General features: G+C 37.5%; 1 protein-coding gene across 25 annotated transcripts in view; it reads left to right on the top strand.

The window, feature by feature from the left end:
* The window catches only part of ABI2 (abl interactor 2), a 66,834-nt gene that overhangs the window by 27,696 nt on the left and 15,052 nt on the right, over nucleotides 1-24,086 (top strand). For 3 of the 25 annotated variants that reach the window (XM_032114351.1, XM_032114355.1, XM_032114365.1), the window contains exons 3-8: nucleotides 7,457-7,633; nucleotides 11,342-11,359; nucleotides 18,317-18,414; nucleotides 19,149-19,295; nucleotides 20,387-20,511; nucleotides 21,422-21,604. In XM_032114351.1, the coding sequence (XP_031970242.1) occupies nucleotides 7,457-7,633; nucleotides 11,342-11,359; nucleotides 18,317-18,414; nucleotides 19,149-19,295; nucleotides 20,387-20,511; nucleotides 21,422-21,604 (748 nt within the window). The remainder of the gene's footprint in view (nucleotides 1-7,456; nucleotides 7,634-11,341; nucleotides 11,360-18,316; nucleotides 18,415-19,148; nucleotides 19,296-20,386; nucleotides 20,512-21,421; nucleotides 21,605-24,086) is intronic. The other 22 variants (XM_032114356.1, XM_032114353.1, XM_032114366.1 and 19 more) reach the window with 14 other exon arrangements.

Below are 24,086 nucleotides of genomic sequence, written 5' to 3'. Positions count from 1 at the left end.
AATTAGGAACCCAGGTTCAATCAGCACAGTGATGAGAGAATTCTGACTGCCAGAACAGGCTCAGAATGAATGATAGATAAAGTGTAGATTTAACAGCCACTGATGGATTAAAAGAGAAATTAGGAGCAATGATACAGCAGTTTCTGTTTTTCTGTGTCTGTTTAATGAATATTTTGTGTCTTAGTTGACGAATACATTTTGGCTACTAGGGTTTCTTGATCTCCCTGTGATAATATAAATGAAAATAAAGAATGTTGTGGTATTTAGAAAAACACTTGAAAGTAGGGGCTGTGTAAAGTAGGAAATAAGTAGATGGATTTGATCTATTAACTTGATGATGCTGAAAGGGTTATTAAGCTAGTAGAGGTTTGAACCAGCAAAAGTGAATAATTTTATGCTGGCTTAGTGGGCTGAATTGGCTCTGATTGGGTCAGAGGAATTTCAGGGCAAGTACGAAGAAGGGGCTGGGGAGGATTTCCTCTTTTGATAGTGCTGCGCTATTAGATTGCCTCAGTTGTCTCATGGATCTGCATCAGAAATAAGCTGGAAGTTTGATTTCTTCTGGTAAATACTCCTTGTTAATCATTACATGGACAAGTTGATTAATTTTTTCCCCCCAGAAAATGTTGTGAATTACTCTGTTTATGTCTGTGTGCTGTATCTATATGCTCTGTGTGTGTGTATATGCCTGTGTGTGTATGTGCTTCTTCACAGGCTAGTGCCAGCTCACACGTTTCAGCTGTTTGAGAGCCTGGTGCAAAAGACAGTATATCTTGCATTTCATGAACATGGAAAATTCATTTTGTCACACACCTTCTGTAAAGTAGCTTTTGTGGAAAGGGACATAGCATTTAAAATTTTTTTCTTCCTGAGGTGGTGACATTTGTGCAGATTGAGGGCTAAGTTAGATTGTCTTTGACCTTTATACAATACAGCTAGTTATTTAAAATAGAGCACTAAATTAGCAGTACCCCAACACCTAATGAAGATGTATCTGCAAAATTTCATAGGTTGAGCTTGAACAACTACAAAAAAGCTGTGATGGTCTTTTTTTTAAAATATTGCTGTAAAACTGAAAATCTGGTTTGTTTTGGGGTATATTTTTATGTGGTTTGTTTGGGTTTTTTGAGCCTGCATCATCCATATGTAGGGTGCTCCCCAAATCTTCATGGAAGAAGTTATATCAGAGGAGCAGACAGTAAATGAATTTTGGGTATTACATACATGAAGTGTTGATCCAAGGAACTTTATTAAGTTCAATTAACGTGTTCGGAAATGGCTTTCTCCCGTAATACCAGTGTTGTAGATTATTGTGTTATCTGTCTTAATTTCCATGGCTATTTTTCTTAAAAAAATTAATTTACACAGTTTCTCTGTAAATAATTAATTTATTTTCAAGAAATTTGGTTATACTTCTCCTGAAATTAGCCTTCCTTGGTCTTTATGTTGGGTGTAAAGTTTAGTGAACTTTTTCTAATAGTACTGAAAATGCTTTGTGGTGTAATACCTCACTGCCAAATTAGGATTTCAGTCAGCCTGACTTGAAATGAAGTTGGTAACATTGAACAGAAAAGAGGTTGGTAATTACCATCTGACCACAGATGGTAAATTAATTTTTGCATTAATGCTTTGGTCAGTAGGTCTTGGTGTTTAAGTTTAGAAGACTATATGCAAATTGTGGTCTCTGGATGTAATCCCGCTTTTAATTCTGATTTGGGATTCCACATATTCTTCAAAGAAGAGAGCAGAATCATTTGGTGCTTGGTATGAAAACTTTTCCCAAAGTGCTTGTTTTGTACAAGCAGCTCAGATTGGGAGAGGTGTGATTAACTTTGTAAGATAAAATGCTCTGATTCTCTGTTCATTGGTAGAACGCCAGTTTACATCCCTTTCTGTGTTTCCTTCTAAATGCCGACTTAATCAAAGAGCTGAAAAGGAAGCTGATAATAATTTGTGCTTTTTCAAATTATATATAGGTCGTGAATAAGGAAATTGTTACTATTGAAACTATTTTTATACAAGTGATTAAATCCTATTGGTTTAAAAATTAGAATTACTTTGGTTTGGTCTGAAAGCTGATGAATCTATTCTTACTTGCCTTCTTGAGCCTTGTCCAGGACTAGATGATAGTGTTTCATATTTGACTAAGAATTTATATCTTAAATACAGATCATATGTACAAATATTTATACTTGTTAAAAAGATTATCTTGCAGCCTTCAAGTTAGCAGCCACTGTGAAATGTTACTAACGTCCAAATTCCTTAAATTAATCTGGCAATTTTTCAGGTTTTAATATTTGTATGATGAGAAATGTTTTTTCAGGTTTAGTTACAGAATCTCTTACTTAGCAAGGTCATTTTTGAAACTGCTGCTAATTATATAAACAAGCACTCGTCACAAAAATGAGTGGTAGTGATGAATTTTCTCCAGTGGCACTGTGTTGTGGGGAGGTCTGCTACATCCTGCCCTTAACAGAATTGACTTCCATGATCTTGGCTGTGAGAACAGGCATTGTTGAATAGCCTGCAGGCTTGGATTCTCTGCAGGCAGCAGATGCTGCTTAGCTGGGCTGTAGCAAAGTGTGTGAGCTGCTGGGGCTCTGCCGGGAAGTTCACTTGGACTTTCCACTGAAAAGTCAGTAAAGGTTTGTGACTTTTTCTGGTTGTCTTATTCTTGCAAGGTACAAGAATAGCAAAACACTTTAAAAAATGGTACTGCAAGGTTAATGTTGCACAGTGCATTTTACCTGTTAATGGAACAAGTAGCTTTTCAGCATTTTCATAGCATTATGATCTCATTTTTAGTGTATAAATTGAGACAATGTCACATTTCTAACGTGCCAAAATTATGCAGTTACTAATTTTAAAGTAATACTCCAGTTTTCAAGGTAATTTGCAATTAGTTTGAGTTGCATCAAATTAATAAGATTAATAAAAAATAAAAGTCCAGCAATACTATATCTGAGCAACATTTTCTTCTAAGATTTCTGAAACTGAATTTTAAAAGCCCAGACTAACAGACCAACAGTTAATTGATAAATTTAAATTAGAATGTTTTGAGAAGAGGAAGAAATGAAGGCTTCTGGAGACTCTTATCCCAGAAATTTGACTACAGTTCAGACTTCCAACATGCTGTTGTGGTTTAACCCCAGCTGGCAACTAAGCACCACATGGCTGCTCACTCACCCCCCCCACCAGGCTATGGGTAGAAAATCAGAAGGGTAAAAGTGAGAACACTTGTGGGTTGAGATAAGTACAGTTTAATAATGATAGTGATGGTAATAATATAAAAATTACTGAGAATGAAAACAATGAAGAGGGAAATAAAACCCAAGAAGAAATGATGGAAATGCAGACAATTGCTCAGCAGCAGCTGAGCGGTGCCCAGGCAGGCCCCAGGCAGCAGCCCCCACCCAGGCTCCCCCAGGCGGGTGTTGCTGACCATGGGGCCGTAGGGAGCGTTGTCCCTTGGGTCAGCGGGGCCAGCTGTCCCGGCTGTGTCCCTTCCCAACTTCTTGTGCACCCCAGGCTACCCAGTGGTGGGTGGGATGGGGAGCAGAAAAGGCCTTGACTCTGTGCAATCGCTGCTTAGCAGTAACTAAAACATCCTGGAGTTATCAGCTCTGTTTATAGCACAAATCCGAAATATCGCCCCATACTGTGAAGAAAATTAACTGTCCCAGCCAAAACTAACTTAAGTTAGTTAAATGCTAACTTAATACTTTGAGAAATTTTATTTACTGGTAGAAGAGAATATTTCTCAAAACTCATGAGTTCAGTGACTTTTAAGTGAAGTTGTAAGTAGTTTTAACTTTCCCAGAAATTTTCATGTGTTTTTGTTTTAATATTTGCAGAACTTGAGACTGGTTTTGTTAAATTCAGTATGAAAACCTGATGTTTCAAAATGGCCAGAAAATTCCTAATAGAAAAAAATGCAATGGATCATACTTACTTTTCCACTTAAGCTGTCCCTTGGCTATTGCAGGGATCTTGGAAAGCATATGGAAAGAGGACAGTAATGAGCCTAACTTCTAACAAACTGTCATTTAAAAGCTTTTGGCAAAGCTAATGGACCTATGTGAAAAAAATTTTTAAAAGCATAATAATGCTGTCAAGAGTCCAAAATTTCTTGTTAGAAAACAGGGTTTGAAGTTACAGAAGGGCACAGTGTATCCCATCTGCTTTTCCTAACAGACTTTTCAAGCCAGGTATTTTGTTAGTCCAGCTCTAACCCCAAAATCTTCTCATTAGAACTTTAGTCTAAACTGCTTAATAAACATTTCGGTAGCATTCTCCTGCCTTGATAAGGCATTTATGTTAGTACTGGAGGTAGTAATTATCTGTATGTTGAGGATAAATGTTTTCATTTTCTTCAGTAGCAGGTTAATCTTTGTTAGTTCCTCTACTAATGGAATACTACAGTGTTCCTTTCTGCTGTTCTGTAGGTGTATTAGGATCTCACAACTTCCCTAGTCTACTAAACAAGAAAATGAAATGCTTGGAAAACTGCCAGCAAAATGCTTTTCAATACCTTTTTAGGTGTATGGACCAGAATTAGGTGCAGTTTTTATGCTCTTAGTCATTCCATAGCTATGCAAGTTAAAAGAGATGTTCTGAATCATAATGCAAGAGAAATCCCACCAGATGAGCTTCAGGTTTTAATTAGGTTTTATGCACTTCATTGTTTGTTACTGTGGTCATACCTCATGATCACCGTAGTCCTTAAGGAAACTGGTTGTACTCATGGCTCCTATTGAAAACCCACTCTTTTCATTCACGGAAACAGCTTTGCACAGTGCCAGGATACCATCGCTACAGTAACATGAGCATTAAATATCTGTACTCGCATTGTATTAGCAGATAATTGCATAAGAACGTACCGAAGGAACATATTCAAAGTTGCAGAGTTCTAGCACTTGAAATAGAAAGTGAGAAATCATCTTGGCAACCCTGCATTTAATAACTTTCTTTTTGATTTGTGGATTGAAATTAAGGCTCTGAGTGCAGTATCCAAGGCATGAAACTGGTTTTGAATGACGAGATTCAGACCCATAAGATTCTGACATTCCAGTATAGCTGAAGTGCAGCTGCTGTTGCAGCTGAAGTTTTCAACATTCTAGCAAATGGAATCGGGGTCCTGTGAGACAAAGAACATACTAGAGTCAGAGTCGTGTCTCTGCAGTTCTCCAGTGACATGTCTAGACCACAGATAAAATCTGCAGTGGTATCAAATTCATCAGTGGTATCAGACATGAGACTGTCCTCCCAAGCTGTTGCCATCACGTGTCTTCAGCTTCTTAAGACAGCATGTATCCTCTGAGTCCTCAGCAGGTGAGGTGAGGAGTCTGTAGGCCATCTTCTCCAGAACGTGTCCTCCTACTCCCTATGATGCAGAAGCAAAAGGTCTGGCACAGAGAAGGGACAAAAGCCTGAGATGGAAGATAAAATCCTGTATCTTACCCTGATACAGAATGGTGTACTTTAGGTACTCTGGCCTGGAAAATGTTGGTGTGCTCTGTTTGCACTTGTGCTTGTACCATAAATACAGTACTGTAAGAGCTGTGAAGATCTGATCTGCTCTGCTCTATTGTATTGGGGGTTGGTGTATAGTCCTGGTCATCTCAGGGAGCTTCAGAAAGGACTTTGGCAAATTGATTGGAAGGTGGTTTAGTTGTTAAGTAGTTGCAGAAATATATGTGTTTTTGTTACACTTGTGTGAAGTGTGAATTTCTGCGGAGTTTACCTGTCAGCCAAATCTGGGTGGGTTTTTGTGGGGGTGTCCCAGATAGTTTAACTACCTCTATTAAATTTCAAATCATTGCTCAACAAACTGGACCTTTTCAAAGGGAGGTTTGCCAATACATTTTGACCTTGAAAAATCTATTTTTCTGTAGCTTTATTTTAAGAAATAGCTATGCACCTTTAGTGGAAACCTTACAGTTCTAGGCAGGTGGAACCACAGGTGGCAGAAAGGTACATGGCAAAGCTGAAGTCAGCACTTAATTTTAGCGAAGTTGCAAAGTCTTGAAAATATGTTGCTGGAAAATACCAGGCAATCTTGGGAATAGTATTGTAAGCTCACATATAACGCCCCAGGTATCGGTGGAAATCCTGCTCTGGAAATAATGCAAACAGACAACTTCTTGGAAGTAGTTTGGGGATTGGTTGGGGTTTCTAAAAATTTTTTTTTTTGCCATTTTAAAGGTTGTGATGATTGTTCAAGACAGCACAGGTTCCATTAACTTGTTTTGCTATCAGTAGCACAAACAGAAGGGTAAAACAGTGTAACCAACCCCACTGCCTCAGTGCCTGCCCACAGAAAAATAAAATGGACAAAAATGTTTGTTATGAAAATGAGTTCTCATTTGTACCTGTTCCCCAGTTACTACAAAGAATTCAAAGGTTCAAAACTGTGAAAAGTGTTTCTGGTGTCATTCATGATCACTGGAGTGGTAACAAGCAATCTGTGAGTGTTTAGAAATCTGGCTGTTTTCTTACTTTTGTTTTTTATCCTGTAGCTAAAACTGTTTGTTCACAGTTTAGCGAATTTCCTTTAAGGAAAGCTGTTTTGTGAACAACCAATTATTTTTGTTTTAAATAAGGCAAGGAACTCCATGCCCCATGATTTAAGAGATGATATTTTCCTGGAAGAGATAAGTAGACTTTTTGGTAGCATTTTCTTACTCTTGTTACCTAACAAGATTCATGTACATGTTTTTAGGCAGTGAATTTTCAGCAGGACTTTGTCTTACACCAAGGATTTTTCTGTGGTACTGATTTTAACGTATAAAGGGAGGGATTTCCAGTGTTGGCCCTAGGCATCCAAAGGGGAGGCAGTGGGCTTAACCTCTGGCTTTATTGTGGATAAATTAGTATGGAACACCTTCTAAAATCTAATAATTGCTTTGTGATGAGTGAGTTGTAATGACCAAAATACTTTCCTGATTTGTCTGAGTGAAATTTTATTCTATCATACGATTACCAGTCCTAGTTTAGCAAACGTTTACAGTGTAAGAAAACCTGCTTATGTTTTGCTTATCAGGTCTTAAAATTAAGGTTTGGGAGGGCATCCTTACACTTCATCTAGTTGGAGCCTATGTCAAAGACAAGCTTAGAGAGCAGTTGTAAAATAAAAAAGGATAAGTGAAGGAATCTAATAAAACAGTGTGTGTAAACTGCTGTGAAGTACTAAGAATGGAAAGGAGAAGGAAATTTGTGAAACTGAAAGAATGAGGGTAACAGAAAACCCAAAGAACTCCCAGCTATTAGCGTGGCTTTAGAGGTGGCAAATTCAGCAGTAAATTGAAGAAAGATGATGTAATCAAGTATATGTAGTGATGTGTTTAGTACAGTGTAGAGATCTTCAAAACATTAGAACTGATTTAATTTCTTTTTAAATACTGACTCTGTATTCCAATGCATACCACTGTTAGTAAATACACTGCGTCTTTTGTAGACGGTGGACATTCACAAAGAGAAAGTTGCTAGAAGAGAAATTGGTATCTTGACTACAAACAAAAACACCTCAAGAACTCACAAAATCATTGCACCAGCTAACTTGGAGCGACCAGTTCGCTACATCAGGAAACCTATTGATTATACAATTCTAGATGATATTGGACATGGAGTGAAGGTAGGTGATACTGTTAAAACAGCCAAACTGCAAATTCATTGTCTTTGTATATTTTCAAAATAACCTGATTCTTTTCATGGTAATATACCAGTTTCTCCTTGCCTGGACAATGTGTCTATAAACATGAGAGGAGTCCTGTCTTATTTCCAGTTGTCCCTTCCCCTTCTCTTGCCCCAGTGTTTCTAAATGTTGCAAACTCACTGAATCTTATTTCTGATTGGGACTGCGAGTCTCACCTTTTAAAATGCTTCTGAATATAACTTGTGTGATGCTGCTACTATTGTTTGGATCAGTTGCCAGGGATATACATGGGGACTGAAGGGCTAATGACCATCACTTTTTTGCCTGAATTAGCACCACAAAGTGTGATCCAGCTGTAATTGCCACTGGTTTACTTTGAAGCTCACGCCAAGGAAGGGTTTGCATGAGAAGTATTATGGGCTCCCTTTTCTTCCTTCTGCCAGGGTCAGTTACACACAAACTCAGTGATGTGCTTTGTTAAAGTGAGCTCTCTACAACTTTTGTGCTATATGAGGTTTCAGGATGGGAATATTACTGCCAACTTTAAAGCCAGCTGGTTTTTCCTTTTAAGTTTAGGAAAAAAGAAGGAATTTTCAGAGCAGAGATCCGACTGGGACACAACTTACGGCTGTTAGGTCAATGTATACAGCAGCAGTAGTATGTGTTAGATACGCATTTTTAAAAGCACGTCCTGACTGTAGGCACAGTCTTAGCAGGTGTGAGCTCATTGTTAACTTGTGCTGCCAGGAAAACAAGTATGGAAATGAGAACACTGACAGTATTAAAATTCCAGGAAATGGAAGGTAAACAACACAAAGTTTTTGTCATTTTTACAAGACAAACTAACAAATCTATAAAGCTGTTGAGTAGCAGTAAGGTAAGAATGCTTCTTCCAGTCAAAGTACACCAGAATTTCTTTTGCTTGTCTTCTAACTGGGTTAGGTTATCTCTGTTGTCCTATTTGATTTGTCTGCTTGGACGGCCATTTAAATGGCAGTAGGTTGTTTAACCTAACTTTTAAAATTCAAATTCTGAACAGTTTAATTACCTTTCCCAAGCAGTTTTACTTAAGGTCTTTTCAACATCCTGTTTGTTAACAGAAAGTCTCCTTCCCCCCATTTCTTACCCAAAGAATCAACCTCTGAACAGATTTTAAAAAGGCCTAGCAAAAAAGCATACCCAACTTTAATAACTACAGTTTTGACCAGGAAATTATTACCAGTCTTGTGTTAAAATCTGCTGCCAATTTTGAATTTATGCAGGTCAGCAGATGTCCTTCTGGATGTGGATGGAGCATATTAACCTGTAGGATTGCTGTTCCTAATATTTTAATAATCACTTTTTGGTTTAGGGAGATAATTTTAGAACTCATTAAACAATAGTTTTTAATTGCTCTGCAGCTTAGTCTTATTTAGCACTGGCTCTAAATCATTATAATTGGTATCCCACTTACCTCAATGTAGCAGAGTCATACTAAGATGCAATGAATTACATTCTTTTGAAAGAACATAGTTCATCGAATGGATGATGACTCGAGTGTGTGTTTACATCCATTTGTTATGCTTGTGATAGACTTAAATTTTATTTACAATGCACTAGGTTTATCTAGAAAATGAAGAAGTATTGTGCACTTGTGAAACAACCATCAGAGAACTTGAGGTCATGCTATCCTGAAGATTGTAAATGTGTTCCAGTCAGGTTAATGGTGTGCTTAGGACAGAAGAAAGAGCAGCTCTCTTGTTGATGGGGAAAAAGTGGCCAGTGGTGCTTATGAACCTGTTGTTTTTGTTCTGCATGAGTTATTACAGATTAGTTTATTAGATCTCTGGCTGTAGAACAGAGAGAAAAAAATAAAAATATGTGGAAGCTTTAAATTAGCCTATATATAGCTCTTTATTGTTTGAGCTGGGATACTTTTCCCTTCAAGTGAGCATTCGGAAGGAGTTGTTGCATAAACAGCATTAAAATTCCAGTTAGCATCAGGGTTCCTCAGTTTGTGTTTGTTGTCCTTTTTCTGCTCAAGGGCTTCTGCTCCAGTACTTGGACCCAGAATTATGTATTTTCAGGACAGGCAGAATGCTTGATGCAGCAGACATTCATTGTAACCCCTGAGAAAGATGGCAAGCTGGACAGAATAATACAGGAATAAAAGGGAGGATCCTTGGCCAAGAAATTCAGTATGCCATGCTGAGAGTAGTAGTATAGACCCTTGAGCATCTTACTCCTTCCATTCAGAAATTTGAAGCATCATGGAGACGATGTTCAGGAAGGGTTGCTCTATACTATGGTTTCTTAAAAGATGTGAGAGAATTCAAGTGCCTCTCTATCATCCCAGCAGTCCCTTCTCATCTTCCCTCCCTGAAGCTACAATGCTGCAAAAATCTAAAGAACCTTTTGTGTGACAGAGACTTGCTTTCAATTTTTTTTCAAATGTTTCCCAAGTTACAAAGTCTTCCAACCTATTGTTCCCACCAAAGAGTTCTTTAATCAAGGGAATGGGGAAAAAAAACAAGTGGTCCCTTCAGAGAGGTGTGTATTAAGGCATTGTAGTTACCAGGCAGTCCTGCTGAGGTCTCTGCTGATGGATCTTCCAGTGTAACTGACCAGTCTGGCCAGTACAGGGGGACTTGGTTTTCCAGTGTCGCTGCATGAGGCAGAGGCCATATTGGTTAATCGATCCACAGAACTTTAAACTCAAAGACAGGAGATTTTCTAGTAAGTCAGATTATGCTTGTTTTTAATAGAGCACGGTCTCTCCTAAATGGATGAAACAAATCAGTCACTCTGGATGCTCTACTATTTATCAGAATGTTTAAATAAATATTTATTTGAATATTTAAATATTTACATGAATATTTAACATCCAGTGTTGCAGAAAGCGTAGTAAATTTAACGTTATGTTCAGATAAATTGAACTGAAAACAGATCATTCAAATGGAAAGACAAGTAATTTTAAAAGAAATTATTATGGAGAAAGATGATGTATGATATTGTTCCAGTAAGATGCAGGACTTAGTGACAAAAAGCTAGCACCTAGGCTTTAAAGTAAGATTTTGCTGTTGGTTAATGTCTTAATTTATACTTCAGAAAATGTGGATCTGTGGTGCAGTATCCACAGAGTGTGCTGTACGTCTTACAAGATGTAATGATTTGCTCTTGATCTTTGTTCAAGAGGTATCTCATGGCATCAAGTTAACCAACAGCATTCTCTAGAAAAGAACGTTTATTAGCTTAATATGTTAGAAGCTTCCATTTCAGCTACTTGTAAACATGCTAATGCATGTAAACAATGAGCTCAGGCTCATTGATAAGGATAGTCTTTGACAGCTCAAATAAATTAATCTCTGAAGTTAATCCATCTAGGTCTCATGATACATTTTGAAAGAAGCTGCCTTTTTGTTAGCACTGTAAAAACTTGAGTAAACAGTGTACAAACATTTGAATGTTGAAGTAATAATTTAAAGGCTTTGTGGTCAATGTATATTAAAAGTTTCAGCTTGAAGATCTTTTGTTCATGACATTCTGCTTTAACCACTCTTTCTATGATCTACTGATACATTATTTTGTTAATGCCGAATGCTTAACTTTTTTCTTTCTTTTTCCTTTCTCTTCATATCCTGAAGTTCCAACTAACCTTTCAATGCTTTTTTTCCTTACCTCTTTTATTTGCTCCATTTATGCATTAAGTGGTTGCTTAGATTTAAGGTAAGAAACCCCAGGGCTGGATTTCCATTCTTCTTCTGAGATTATTACACACGGGGAGATGATTGACATCAATGCTACTATTGTTTAAAACAACACCCGCTCTCCCTTCTGTGTTGCAGAACTTCTGTTGAGTACTTCATTGTGGATAAGCATTTTGTGATATAAATTGATGTGTATATGAAAGGAAGCTAACACAGTTAATTTTAAAAGCTTTGTGGTAAAATACTAGCTGCCCTCAGCATATCTAACAGATCATTTATGAGGGAGGGATGTTGTGCTAGCCTTGTGTAGACAAAAATATACACGGACTAGATAGCAGCTGAATATGAGCCTCCCCCTGTGTAATATTCTTTTTATCCTATATACGGTGTAAGTTACAGTTTGATTTGGATTAATGTTTCAGTGTGAGATTGCTCAGATAATGGGCTCCAAAGGTGTGTAACAAATTCAAATCTGTATATTATTTTTTAAAGTTGCAGTATTCTTAATTTTTTCAGGAACTGATAGCACTGCTTAAATACTCAGAGGCACTCATCTATGGAAACTTCCAGAAATTTGATAATTGTGTAAAATACTTAATAACTGTTAAACAACAAGATAAGTGATTTATTTAGTTGAATATTAAATGAATAGTGCAACAAGAACTCAGGCTGAAATATGCCAAATTCTTTAAATGTTAGCAGTCTTAGTGGCTGCAGAAGCAGCAATAAAAAGCATCAAATCAACTAGACAAGCAGTTAAATTAAGTTACATGGTATTATGGTGGAGTTCATAGTACATTAATTAATAGATAGGTTATAGCCTTTATTGAGTATTATGATATCCTCTTCCTCCTGAAGTGCAGCTGGTTTGGGGAAAGAGGGAATGGAAGTTTTTTAGTAGCAGGTGCCACAGTTTTAATGAGGGAATTGTATTTTAGAACATAGAATGCTAATATGTAGAATGAGTATATTGATTAAAGGAAGTTCCAAGTTGTCATGGAATATTTTAAAGTATTTTCTATGACTGGAAAAAGCTAAAAGAAATCCTGCAAATTCCTGAGATGGCTTGTAAAACCAAGTATTTCTGTAGATACCTCCTTGATGTCCCTATGAAATTGGACAGGTGGTACTTTTAGTCAGGTATTTAAGTGTCTGTAGCATATCTGATATAATAATGGAAAATTTTTAATTTATGAGGGAATTCTCACGTCATTTGAAATTTATTTTTGCAAAGGTGGTGAGGTGTACAGTATTTCAACTCACTTAGTGTTTATGTGCTTTTAATTTGAGAATGGCAAAATATGTTTCCTCCCTGTTTTTTTACTGTCTGTTTACAGAAAATGGATACTTTTGGTGCTGAATATGTCTTATTCTGGACACACTTAATATTGGATGATGGTTTTCTCAGTGTTCTTAAAAAACGAATTTGCAAACTCAATTTTCTTTGTTGTTCTCTGTAGTTGCAGTTTATAAACAAGTCATGACTATCCTAAGAAAAGTTTTGAAATTGTATAATTGTAGATTATATATGAACTGACATATCTGTGCATTATCTGCAGTGGCAATAAGAGTCTCTTCAGCTTTTCAGAGAAAATATTTTTTCTGTTCATAGGTTTGGAATGAAAATAACATTTTTTGTTATAACACCATTTCTTTATTTACTAGAGTGAACCCAATTAGAAATTTGATCTGAGGAATCAAACATGTCAGTCAACTTCTCATTGCCAAAACATGGGAGTTTAAGAGAGAAAACAAAAAAGGCAAAAAGCAGCGCAGCATCTCTCAGTAGACCTGAGTTATTCTTTCTCTCACTACAGTCACTGTGCATCAGGCTGAAAGAAGACTAAAAAGCAGTTAGTAGCCCCAGTACTGTGTGAATGGTTATTTTACTTCACGTAGAAGTGATTGGATATGAAGTGTTTAGCCTGCATTTCTTTTTCATGATTGCAAAAAAACCTTAGCATTACCTAGCAGCTATAATATTAAACTGACTGACTGTAGCACTGGATTTGTCTGAGAAATTGTAAACAGATTTTGAAGAAAATTCCAGTTACAAGTCAGAGGAAAATCAGTTGAAAATTACATTGTTTAAGCCTTTTTGTATTCACCAGACTTGGTTCTTCAATTACTCTACATAGATGGATGTGGTAAAAACAAGTAAGCTCATTTACTGAAGCTTCTACTTGTGGTCATTAGCCAAAACAGGGCTGAAATTTATACATTTCACTACTGTGTAAACTGGTTAATGAACTGACAAGCAAATGGTTTGATTAGACACGCACAGTAAGTATTTGAGTGACTGAGTACAGCCTGAAAAGGAATTGACTTTGAGATAGCAGATGATGGGCCAAAAATCTATTCATCGTCTCTCTAGTGTTAACAAGATGAAGCAAGGTATGGGAAGGTAGTTTTCATTCATCCTTGTGGGTTTTTTTTCCTGTAATTTGGTATAAAATTGCTCAAGAAGGTCAAGGAACTGCCTGAAGTTTCTGAATCTAATCCGTGAAACATCACTGGTGGGACACTTTTTCTTACTAGGTTTTGGACAAAAAAAATTATTCTTTTGACATCCTGAAAGTTCTAGAAAATACAGTATAAATGTAAAGCACCACTTAAAAAATTCTGGCTGCATCCAGCTTTAGAAAGTAGCTCCTCCTGAGGTTTGATTGTTGAGTATCTGGTGTTCAGGATTTTTGGGGGGGAAAAAAACAACCAACCAACTGAAAATAGCCCAACCCCTCAAAAAGCCCACCTTGCTTTCTTGCAGGTAAGTGCCTCACATCTGTATAAATACAGGGCATTGGTGCAAATACTTTCTGCAGTCTCTTGACCAGCTCTCATGTCTGACCAACTACGTATTTCTGCACTTCCTGTTCAGTGTATTTTTTTTTTGCTCGTGAAAACATTCCCAAGAATTAAATTGAATGGACAGCAGGATTTGTCAGTTTTAACCAGTTTTTCTGTACAAATTCCTTATACAGTGGAGTGCTAAAGAAACTCAGTATGTTAAATGCTGATAAAAATGTAACTATGAAGGAAACTTGGTTATATGTAGGACCATAAGATGGTGTTTTAATCACGGTAATCTATGAAAAACTTGTTGCCAAAACCAGAAACTGGCCAAATAAGTCTTAATTATTAAAAAAATTAGACTTAAAAGGATAGTTTTTCTGAGTGCTCTAGTGAGTGCCGTCTTGTGTCTTGAAGTCATCAGATGGTACCTTTCTAGAACTGTAGCTCAGTAATAGAAAATACTGGATGAAATAACTATTGTACCATTTTGGAATAGAAGGGTCCATTGGGATCCATTTCTTTACAGTTCATTTTACAGCTGTTACTGTGGGGCAGGATCCCAGAGCACTTTCCAGGATGTGTTACTTACCAAGGATCTGCTTTTTAAGTAGTTTCTGTAGTTTCTTCCTTGGCAAAACTTCCAATTCCAACTCCAGTACTGACAAAGTTACAGCTTCGGTAGAAAATATTTTTCTGTAGTGCATGTTCTTGCTAATTCATCTATAAAAAACTTCTGCAAGGTATCCAGTAAAAAAAAAAAGTAACCAAGATCTTGCTAGAATTATGTGGTGTTCCACAACTTCTGTTGGTAATATTTTTTACTTTTTTTTCTTCTGTGAAAGAGGAAAAAAAAATTATTTGAAAAATCCCTGCATGCATTCTGAACAGACCCTGTGCCCTACTTGTCTGGTCATGGGGTTGTCTTCCTGCTTTTACATCAGTCAGCTGTGGTTTTTTCCTGAGCTTTATGCCCAAATCATTACTGCCTCTGTTATTTTTTTTCCTGTTCTAAACACAGTGGTTGGCTGGTTAACTGTGCAGTTGTGAGCAAAGGCAGAGACAGATACTCCTTTGTTTTTCTGGTTGCAGGCTCTCTTTTGCCATGCATTTTCTTAAAATGATTTGCAAGATTTAAACTGGAAATCAGCCCCAGACCTGTGGGGTCCTGCAGTCAAACAAACCATCATCAGACAGATGCATTCCTCTGCTTTCACCCTCTCATGAAATCAGCTGCATCTGGGTAGTTCCAGCTGTGCAGAACCAGAGGAAATGACGTCTGAAACAATGCAACTTCTGGCAAATACCAGCTTACTTCAGAAAAAGGATTTTTTTTAACTTGACAGCAAATGCAAATGTGACCTCAAGTTCTGGTGGTTGCTTCAGATTTTAGGTGTTTGGAAGAGGGATGTGAGGATTTGTGTATGGAAACTGTATTTACAACCATATGTGCAAAACAGAAAAGGCAATAGAGTAAAGTTTGGAAGAGAGGGAGCAATAATGGCCTCCCTTGCCCACCCTGCCCTCCAGTAGAAATTATCATTGAAGGAGACAGCTGGATATATTATAGTGTTTGTATCTCAGCTGTAGTTGCAACTTTGTGCCATTTTAGATTTTTTTTTTTGTATCTTGCATGCTTTTATTTCCAAGGATCTGCCCGTTTTGATTAGAACTATTGAAATAATTGTATATTTTTAATTTCTCTTGTGTGATGATTTGGCAGTAAGTCAAAGGGGAAGTTACTTGCACAGGATTGTTTAACTTAGAGTAGCTGATCCTAAAGCCATCAGTCCTGTCAGATTTGAAGACAACCCTGTAAATTTTAATTACTTGCTCTTTGAACATTTCAATTTCAATGTTGAAAAGTAATTTCCAGGACCCTGAAACTAAACCTACTGCCCGTGAATTTCCCCATCTTTCAGGTTAGTCTTTTAAAGGATGGTTTCTTTTTGCTGAGTTCCTGGGCTAAAAAGGGATCATTTTTTGTTTGGCCACATTCTCTAAAGCTTTCTTCCCATCCTTTGTCAAGGATGGGTTATATTGCAGTGTTAGTGAAAGTATCTAGCAGTCTCTGGAGTTCTGTGTTAGTGAGGCAAGGGTTACCTCCACTTCTGGCTGTACCCAGTGTGATGTTCCAGCATCCTCCACCTCAGCCATCCTTTCTTTTCATGTAGCCGTAGCCCTGGGGATGCCTAGAAGTTAATTTTTGTTCTTGCAGACATTGTGTGTAAAATAATAAGATTATTTGTATTAAATATATGGAATTTTATATTAACTGTAAAGTGGTAGCCAGTGGTTACATCGTCTCGTCAGAACCAATAGTGTAGCCAATTAAAACCCTAATTAAATGGACTATTCAGGGGCATGCAGATTGGTCTGTCATCTAAAGGCATTCAAAAAGCAGAGGCTGAGTGGGCTGTTTGAAATACAGCAAGTGACAATTCAGTGAGCATTTAATTAAGGTGGATTTTGTATGTTTATGGGGTTTTTTTTTGAAAACTCAAGTAGGAAAGGTGGGTGAAACAGGCATGTTTAATGAAAGAGGAAATACAGGAGGTGCTGGCAACTTTAAAAAAAAATTCAGATTTTGCTATTTCTTAAATGTTCCGTGTATAGAATAAAATGTATTTTCATTTTACACTTTCCCTTTTCCCTTCAAGTAGTTGTAGTTCAGTGCTTACCTCATCCCTCACTTGAATTAACTTTAGATTTCTTGTTGCTTAGAGTTGGCTTAAAGGAACTTTATAATGCTGTGCAAAATAATTTTGTCTTAAATTGACATTCCAGAGTACTCTTGCACAACTAAATCCAAACTCCTGTTGTTGAATCTGACAAAATACCCCTTCCAATGCTTGGGTTTTCTTTTCCTCCCTGCAGACTGAAAATGTAGATAGCACTGCAATTATTTAGAGCCAGAGAATCAAGTTTCAGTGGATTAGAATACTGAATGTATTACTCTTTGTACTGTTGTCAATATTTATCAATTCACAAATCTAAACATTGCCAAGGTTTTAAGTGAGTTGTTACAGTCAAATTTTGAAGGAGTAATTTGCCTTCAATGATGTTTGCAAATACTTTTGAGTGCCTTGATCACTGTTTCATTTTTTCTGTGGGAGGTGGGGGCAGTAGCCAAGACTTAGGTTTTGGAAAGAAGAAACACTGTGAAATAGAGCATGACAGGAAGAATAGAGAGAGGGATGTAAGCACACTTGTTCAGGTTTGCTGAATATCTCTGTGCCTAAGCAGTAGCTCAGGCGTTCGTGAATCCGAGCTGTTTTGTAAGCAGACCGTGTAATGATTCCTGTAAGGATGCGTGCATTGAGGGAGTTTTGCTTGGCTGGCAGACTGCAGAGAAGCAAAATGCACATTGGTAACAATTGTTTACGATTCCTAGATTGATCAGTCAGGCAGGAATGCAAATGAGTTTTTGAAAGAAGTTAGAGTAAATTATTTTATGCAAATTTACTTCATTAGTATTTTAACCTGACAGAGGGGAAGTGGACAACTGCAGTTATATCACATCACTGCTAAGTATTTTTCTCCCTGTCCATTTATTTATAAACTCTTAGAGAAGAAATTGCTACAGATTTGATGGGGGGAAAAAATAAACCTTTGTATTTTTCTCAAAATAGCTTTCTCTCTATGTTTACATGTATGTAACTAATATTTAAAGTAATTACCTTTAGAAGTTTTTTATATGCTGTGAAAACATTAAAACATTAATGGATCATATTTATATATTACTTCTCCATATCTGTATAAATCACATTAGATTGTGGCCTATTAGATAAGCCTTAGTATTTTTAAACAGTATTCAAAAATATTTTTGCAAATTTACTGTTCAGTAGTGCCATGTGAAATAACTGCCTTTATCTCAAAAGATGACCGGGAGGTTCAGCCAAGATAGGTTCAGTGTCTGTATTGTCAGAGATTTAATGTTTATGTGATAGTCTGAAGGCAAATTCACTTTTTTGTACAATTTCTAAAATCTCTATGTCACAAAGAGTCCTTTGAGCGCAACTCTTGACTTCTAGCAGAGTGGAAATTGCATATAAAACGCATGGCCTGTCAATTTTTTTTGTTTAAACCTTCCCCTACTTAGAGTTAATTGCTAAAGGCATCTCAGTGTCTCCCCCTCGACCCTGAGCTCAGTGAAGGCCGTTTTTCTCCCCGTTCTTTCATGCAGGTCAGCACCCAGAATATGAAGATGGGTGGGCTGCCTCGCACAACACCACCCACCCAGAAGCCACCAAGTCCACCGATGTCAGGAAAAGGAACTATTGGGTAAGTGCAGTTACTGAGTGGGTGAACAGAAGGGAAAAGAGGGAAGATTCTTTCTTTTTCTGTACTGGGAGGAGTGTTATGGTTTCATTTTAACTATTCACAAAGGTCAAGAGGTGTTACATCTGCATCCTCTTACACTGATCATGTCTTGTATGTTAGTGTGCTTCTGCCAGAAGACAGTGGGTTTCACCAGCCTTTCCCAACAGCAACCTTTTTCTCAATGCAGAACACTTACAGTTACAAGCTTTAGAGTAAAATGTCATTAGCTGTGGCTTTCACAGGTGGTGCTAAACGACTGAAAAATGAGTATGTGGCACTGTTCATTAATTATTTGTGCTGTATTTGATAAAAGTACTTTCCTGCTAAGTTTATGAATCTGACTTTGACCTTAGGAGAATGTGTTACAAGTGGGATGAATGCTGGTATGTGATTATGTATATACATACACACCATGGTGCTTTATTTTAATGCAAGATAATGGCTTACCTTTAAAACAAGAACGGGACGTGCAACGCAGAGTTTATTGATAGGAAGACTGAAGTACGTGAAGACCATCCTTAATTGTTTTTTCCCTCATCCTACAAAATAAGTACTGCAAAGTTATAGAAAAAACTTTTTTCATTTTTTAAGCTCACATTACTGATTAGTATGTAGCTGTCTTTTAGTGAGTGAAGAATCTCTGGTTTTGTCTGCGTTATCCTGACTTGCTTGTGGCATGTGCTTGTGCGGTGCAGGCGGCACTCCCCGTACCGCACGCTGGAGCCGGTGCGGCCCCCGGTGGTTCCCAACGATTACGTGCCCAGCCCGACGCGCACCATGGCCCCGGCCCAGCAGAGCCCGGTCAGAACGGCCTCGGTCAACCAGCGCAACCGCACCTACAGGTACCGGCCTGGCCTGTGGGCGCAGGGCCAGAAAATGCTGTGCTAAATACCAAATCCAGCAGCACCTCCCTGTACCCTGAAGCTCCCTTATTCATTGTATGGACTGGGAATGTCGTTGAAGTGATGAGAATGAGCACTAATAAAACCAGAATAGTGAATCATGTTAAGATTATTCACTTAATCCCCTATTCACTTTGGTTTTAGTGCTATCACTTGGAGTAGTTAATGAATTGCTAAGACTGTGAAGTCTTTGAAGGAGGTGGATCGTGATACTGTTTTACTAAATGATTACCACACCGGGGGAAGGCTTTGTACACAACTTGCCTTCTACATATTGAAGGGCTGCATAGATGCTTATACTTGACATTTTTGAACAGTCTTTGATGTTTATTGATTGAGTAGCTGATATTGTAGCATAGTATTTTGGGGATATTGATAACTTCAAACAGAGTAAAGCTAAACTGCATTACCAAAGGCTCTGCAGAAGACTACCTTTTTCTCTAGGTTAATAAATTTCATGATGTGATACATCTAAATACTTCCCTTGAAATCTTTACTTTTTAAAAATAATGAGTACTTGAGGATGGCTAGACAAGTGGACTTAAAAGATGAGAAATCTTAAGTACTACTGTTTTACAACTTCTAGACTTCAGTAGTCTCAATTGAAAGCATACAAATTGCGGTCTAAGCACTCTATACTTTTTAAAGTTATAGGAAAAAGCTCTGTATTTCCTCTGTAGGGGCTTAACAACCCTGGAATGACATGCTTTGAACAAGGTTCTGGAAGTGTTTCATTTTTGGGCAAGCTCACTAAACTTACTGAAAAACTTACTTACTTACTGAAAAACTTACTTACTTACTGAAAAACTTACTTACTTACTGAAAAAACTTACTTACTGAAAAACCTCCTGTGTTGTAGTCAAAGTGGTTAGTTTCAGGAAAACCCAGCTTTGTATAGGTTTGCATCATCCCTGTTTCTTTTCTCTTGTTCCTTGTTACTTCTTTGATTTCGTAAGATGCTCTATGAGAGATTTTATGTTTCAGCATGAACAGCAGCATATTCATACCCTGGTTACTTTGGTTTCTTACAGCAGCAGTGGGAGCAGTGGAGGAAGCCACCCAAGTAGTCGGAGCAGCAGTCGAGAGAACAGTGGAAGTGGAAGTGTAGGTGTTCCCATTGCTGTTCCCACACCATCTCCTCCTAGTGTCTATCCAGGTAAATGGAAACTTGCTGTTCCTCTTTCTGCCTCAGTGTTAACCTTGAGCATTTGCAGTTTCCTAAACTCCAAGTGAAGCCCAGAGTTCATTGCTATTGATAATATGAGTTTGAATCAAGTAGTATCTTCTCTGAATGTCTGATGTGCTGTAATGTTCCTTTTATGTATTAATTTGTTTATCAGAATTTTTTGCCTGGCTGTCTGCATGTGACAAGGTAGGACATAGCACCTTTTATCAGTGGGCAGAGGGACACTTCTCCCTTGTCCTTTTAAGTAAACAGATGTTTTTTCATTGGCTGTTTATGCAGATACATAGAAGCATGTTTTTAGAAAATTAAATTCAATGAGAGGCAGGCACAGAGTAAATCTTGAGTACATCAATGCAAGCCTGAGTTGTCACAAAGAGATACTTGCTCAATGTAATGGCTCCAGACTTTCCAGAAGTAGGAAGAGTTATTAGGACTTTTTTCCTTTGCTCAACCTTTTCAGTGAAGAAGAGCCTGTAGTTGGCTTGCAGCAAAATAGCTGATGCTTCTGAAACAAAGAGCTGGAAATTTTTTGGTTTCCTCTTTGTATTTTCTAATTCATACAAAACTTAAAGATGGCCATGCTAGAGACTGGAGCATAAATAACACAGTGCGACAACATCTTTCAAAAGTAATGGCTTTCACTGAAAAGTTTGGGTTGTGTTCCCTTCAGACCTGGAAAGAAGTGGATTTTGCTTGACCGTCATTTACCATCTACACAGGAATGAGCCTTTCTTTAACAGCTCCATTGTTTTCTCATCTCATGCATTCTGAAATGCTATGCAGCTAATAAATAGCTAACACTGAATAGTCAGAGGCTTTCTCTAATCCTTGCTAACATATCTCCTTATTAACTCCACCTCTTCCTCCTCTCTTCACTTAGCCCCTGCTGGCTCAGCTGGCACTTCTCCCCTTCCTGCTACCTCTGCTCCTGCCCCAACTCCTCCTGCTCCTCCTGCCCCTTCCTCCGCTGCTCCAGATGCTGCTGCTGCTGCAGGAGCTCAGCCCCTTGCTGATGGCTTCACCTCTCCAACTCCCCCTGCTGTTTCTTCCACACCCTCTGCAGGTGAGTGTCTGCTCCAGCTGCTGGGCAGATGAACCCAGATGTGATCATGATCCAAGGCGTTGCAAAGTTACTTTGGCAGCAGTGATTTATAATTAAAAAAAAAAATTAATTATATCTAGAAAATATCTGATAATACCCAACTATAATGCATAGTTATAGCAGAGAGTTCAAGGTGTGCTGATTTTATTAACAGCAATCATTAATTTTATAATTTTATTATTTTTACATTATCTAATTTACTAAATCATAATTTTTTTTATTTTTGGATACTGAGAACCTCATAAAATAATTGTATTTGGAGGGAACCAGCACTGATAGTTCTGGGTCTTTTTACTCTTTCTATTACTTACTTACTTTACTCTCTCTATTACTTACTTAATAAATGCAATTTTAAAAAAGTGCATCTAGCAAAGTATAATTTATATGACTGGTTTCTTCAATGCTGTCAAATGACGAGTCTCCCTTTAATGAACTGATGAAAAGGGCAGAGTTTTTTTGTCCAGTATTAGGTAAAATACGAGTTTTTATTATGCAGACTAGTATTAAAGCATTTTGTTTTAATATGTGGTACTTAGGGTGTATATTGCAAACTTCCTTCTTTTAGTGCTACACTTTTGGTTTTTCTCATGAGCTGAAGTTGCAGAGTGTAGCACTTACCAACCATAATGCTGTCCTGTATCACCTTTTGATGAGGAGATTGCATTGTAAAGATCTCCTTCAGACAGCCAAATTCACATGTAGCTACCTGCATGCTTTGCTACTTTACATTACAATGGAGGCTGCTCACAGGGGTGTGAGTTGGTTTGTGTTTATTAGTGTCCCTCTCTTAATAAGAATTGCACCAAGTTCCAGAAGCATTCTTGAAATTGCATTTAGTTTAAGGGGCTGTAGCTCATAAAGAATTAGAAGATATTTGCACTAGAATCCGTAACTGTGACCAGAATTTTCTGAAGTGTGATGAATTTTGGTCTTAGAAGATGATGCTGATGTCTAAACTACTTTCATGAAGATGAGCTGTGGCATACGGGGTCTCAATCAGTTTTTCATTTTTGATGCACTGTCAGTATCCCAGTTCTTAAGCCATGTTGTTTCTGTATTTTTAACAAGTCAAAATCAAGCAAAGATTAGTATTTTAATGGCTGTGAATTCGCACACAATTTCATAAGGGAAATTTCATGTTAGTTACTATTTTTAAGATCTTTTGTTTCCCTATTTTATTAGTGAGGTTACTTGTATGGCTTCTCTGAAATAAAGTATTTGAAGAGACTGGATGGATCACCACTTCCGAAGTCACAGCTTTTCGTCCTTAAAAACCTCTTAGCCCTGTTTCTTCTCTCTTCCCTTCTCTCCAATCACCACCAATTTCTGCAAGTACATTAGGTTACAGAGAGAGAGCGACAGACATTGGAAAGACGCGTCAGGAAAAATGGGAAAAAAGCCTTTATAGAACAGATGCTTTCTTAGTTGTTCCTCATTTGTAAGAAGTAGGTTTTTTTTATATGGTACACTACGTTGTTGGTACAAAGCAGAGGGAATGAGAATCTGTAGTTCATGCACTTGCTCTTACAAGCAAGTAATAGAGCAAGCAACTTGTATTTTTATTTATTGACCTAGTATGAAGTTGTGAAAAGCAAGCAAAACATAATGAAGAACAATGCAGGTTTTTTAAACTTTGTACATTCTTTTGTTCTGTTGCTCTATTCTCAACCACAGTGACCATCCCTTCTTCCCTTGTTTTCTTGCAAACTCTCAAATTTGCTTCTAGGACAAATGGTGGAGGCAGAATAGTGTGTCCCCTGTGGGAATAATAAATCCAGCTTACTGTTACATACAGTATAAAATCCAGAGAATTTTATGTGAGCACAGGAGATACCTTGCTTCATTTATTGCTTGCTGGGATTCATGATCAATGTCTTGAATGCAGAAAGTAGTGAAAATACAGAGCAAGTTTTTAAGGAGTTTTTTAATTGACAGCTCCCTGAAAGAGGGTCTTTGAGTTTGACTTCATTTATTCCATCCTTCAAGCAGTTTGTAACATTCTCTTCTCCCCAGATGATTCTCTGAATATCTTCTAAGTAGCACTAAGACAAGTAGTACTGTGTTTTTCAGTTACAGAAAGTAACAGCTTTGAATCCTGGAAATGGCCTACAGTTATTTTTTACATGTATGTTCCTTAATTGCAGAACTGTGATGTTTTGGGGAGTTTTTTGCAGGCTTATAAATAACTGAATTCACAAGAAATTATTGTAATACATTATTTAAAATAGATAACTAGGTATTATTCTCTTTCGTTTTGGAGATTTGTAGCTTAAACACCTTGGTATTTTCATACTGGCTTTTGTAGGCAGTACTGAGTGTAGGCAGTTGGGAGAGTTGTGTTTTGTATTGCTCTTGAGACATTCAGTGTCCTGCCACAGTGACAGCTGAAATGGCTGACTCTTCCTAGGATGCAGACTGTCTTAAAGATCTAGAAACGTTTCCA

This window comes from Corvus moneduloides, chromosome 7 (assembly GCF_009650955.1).
Source record: "Corvus moneduloides isolate bCorMon1 chromosome 7, bCorMon1.pri, whole genome shotgun sequence".
In the NCBI taxonomy this organism is placed as follows: domain Eukaryota; kingdom Metazoa; phylum Chordata; class Aves; order Passeriformes; family Corvidae; genus Corvus; species Corvus moneduloides.
This window is presented reverse-complemented; position numbering and strand designations above follow the sequence as displayed.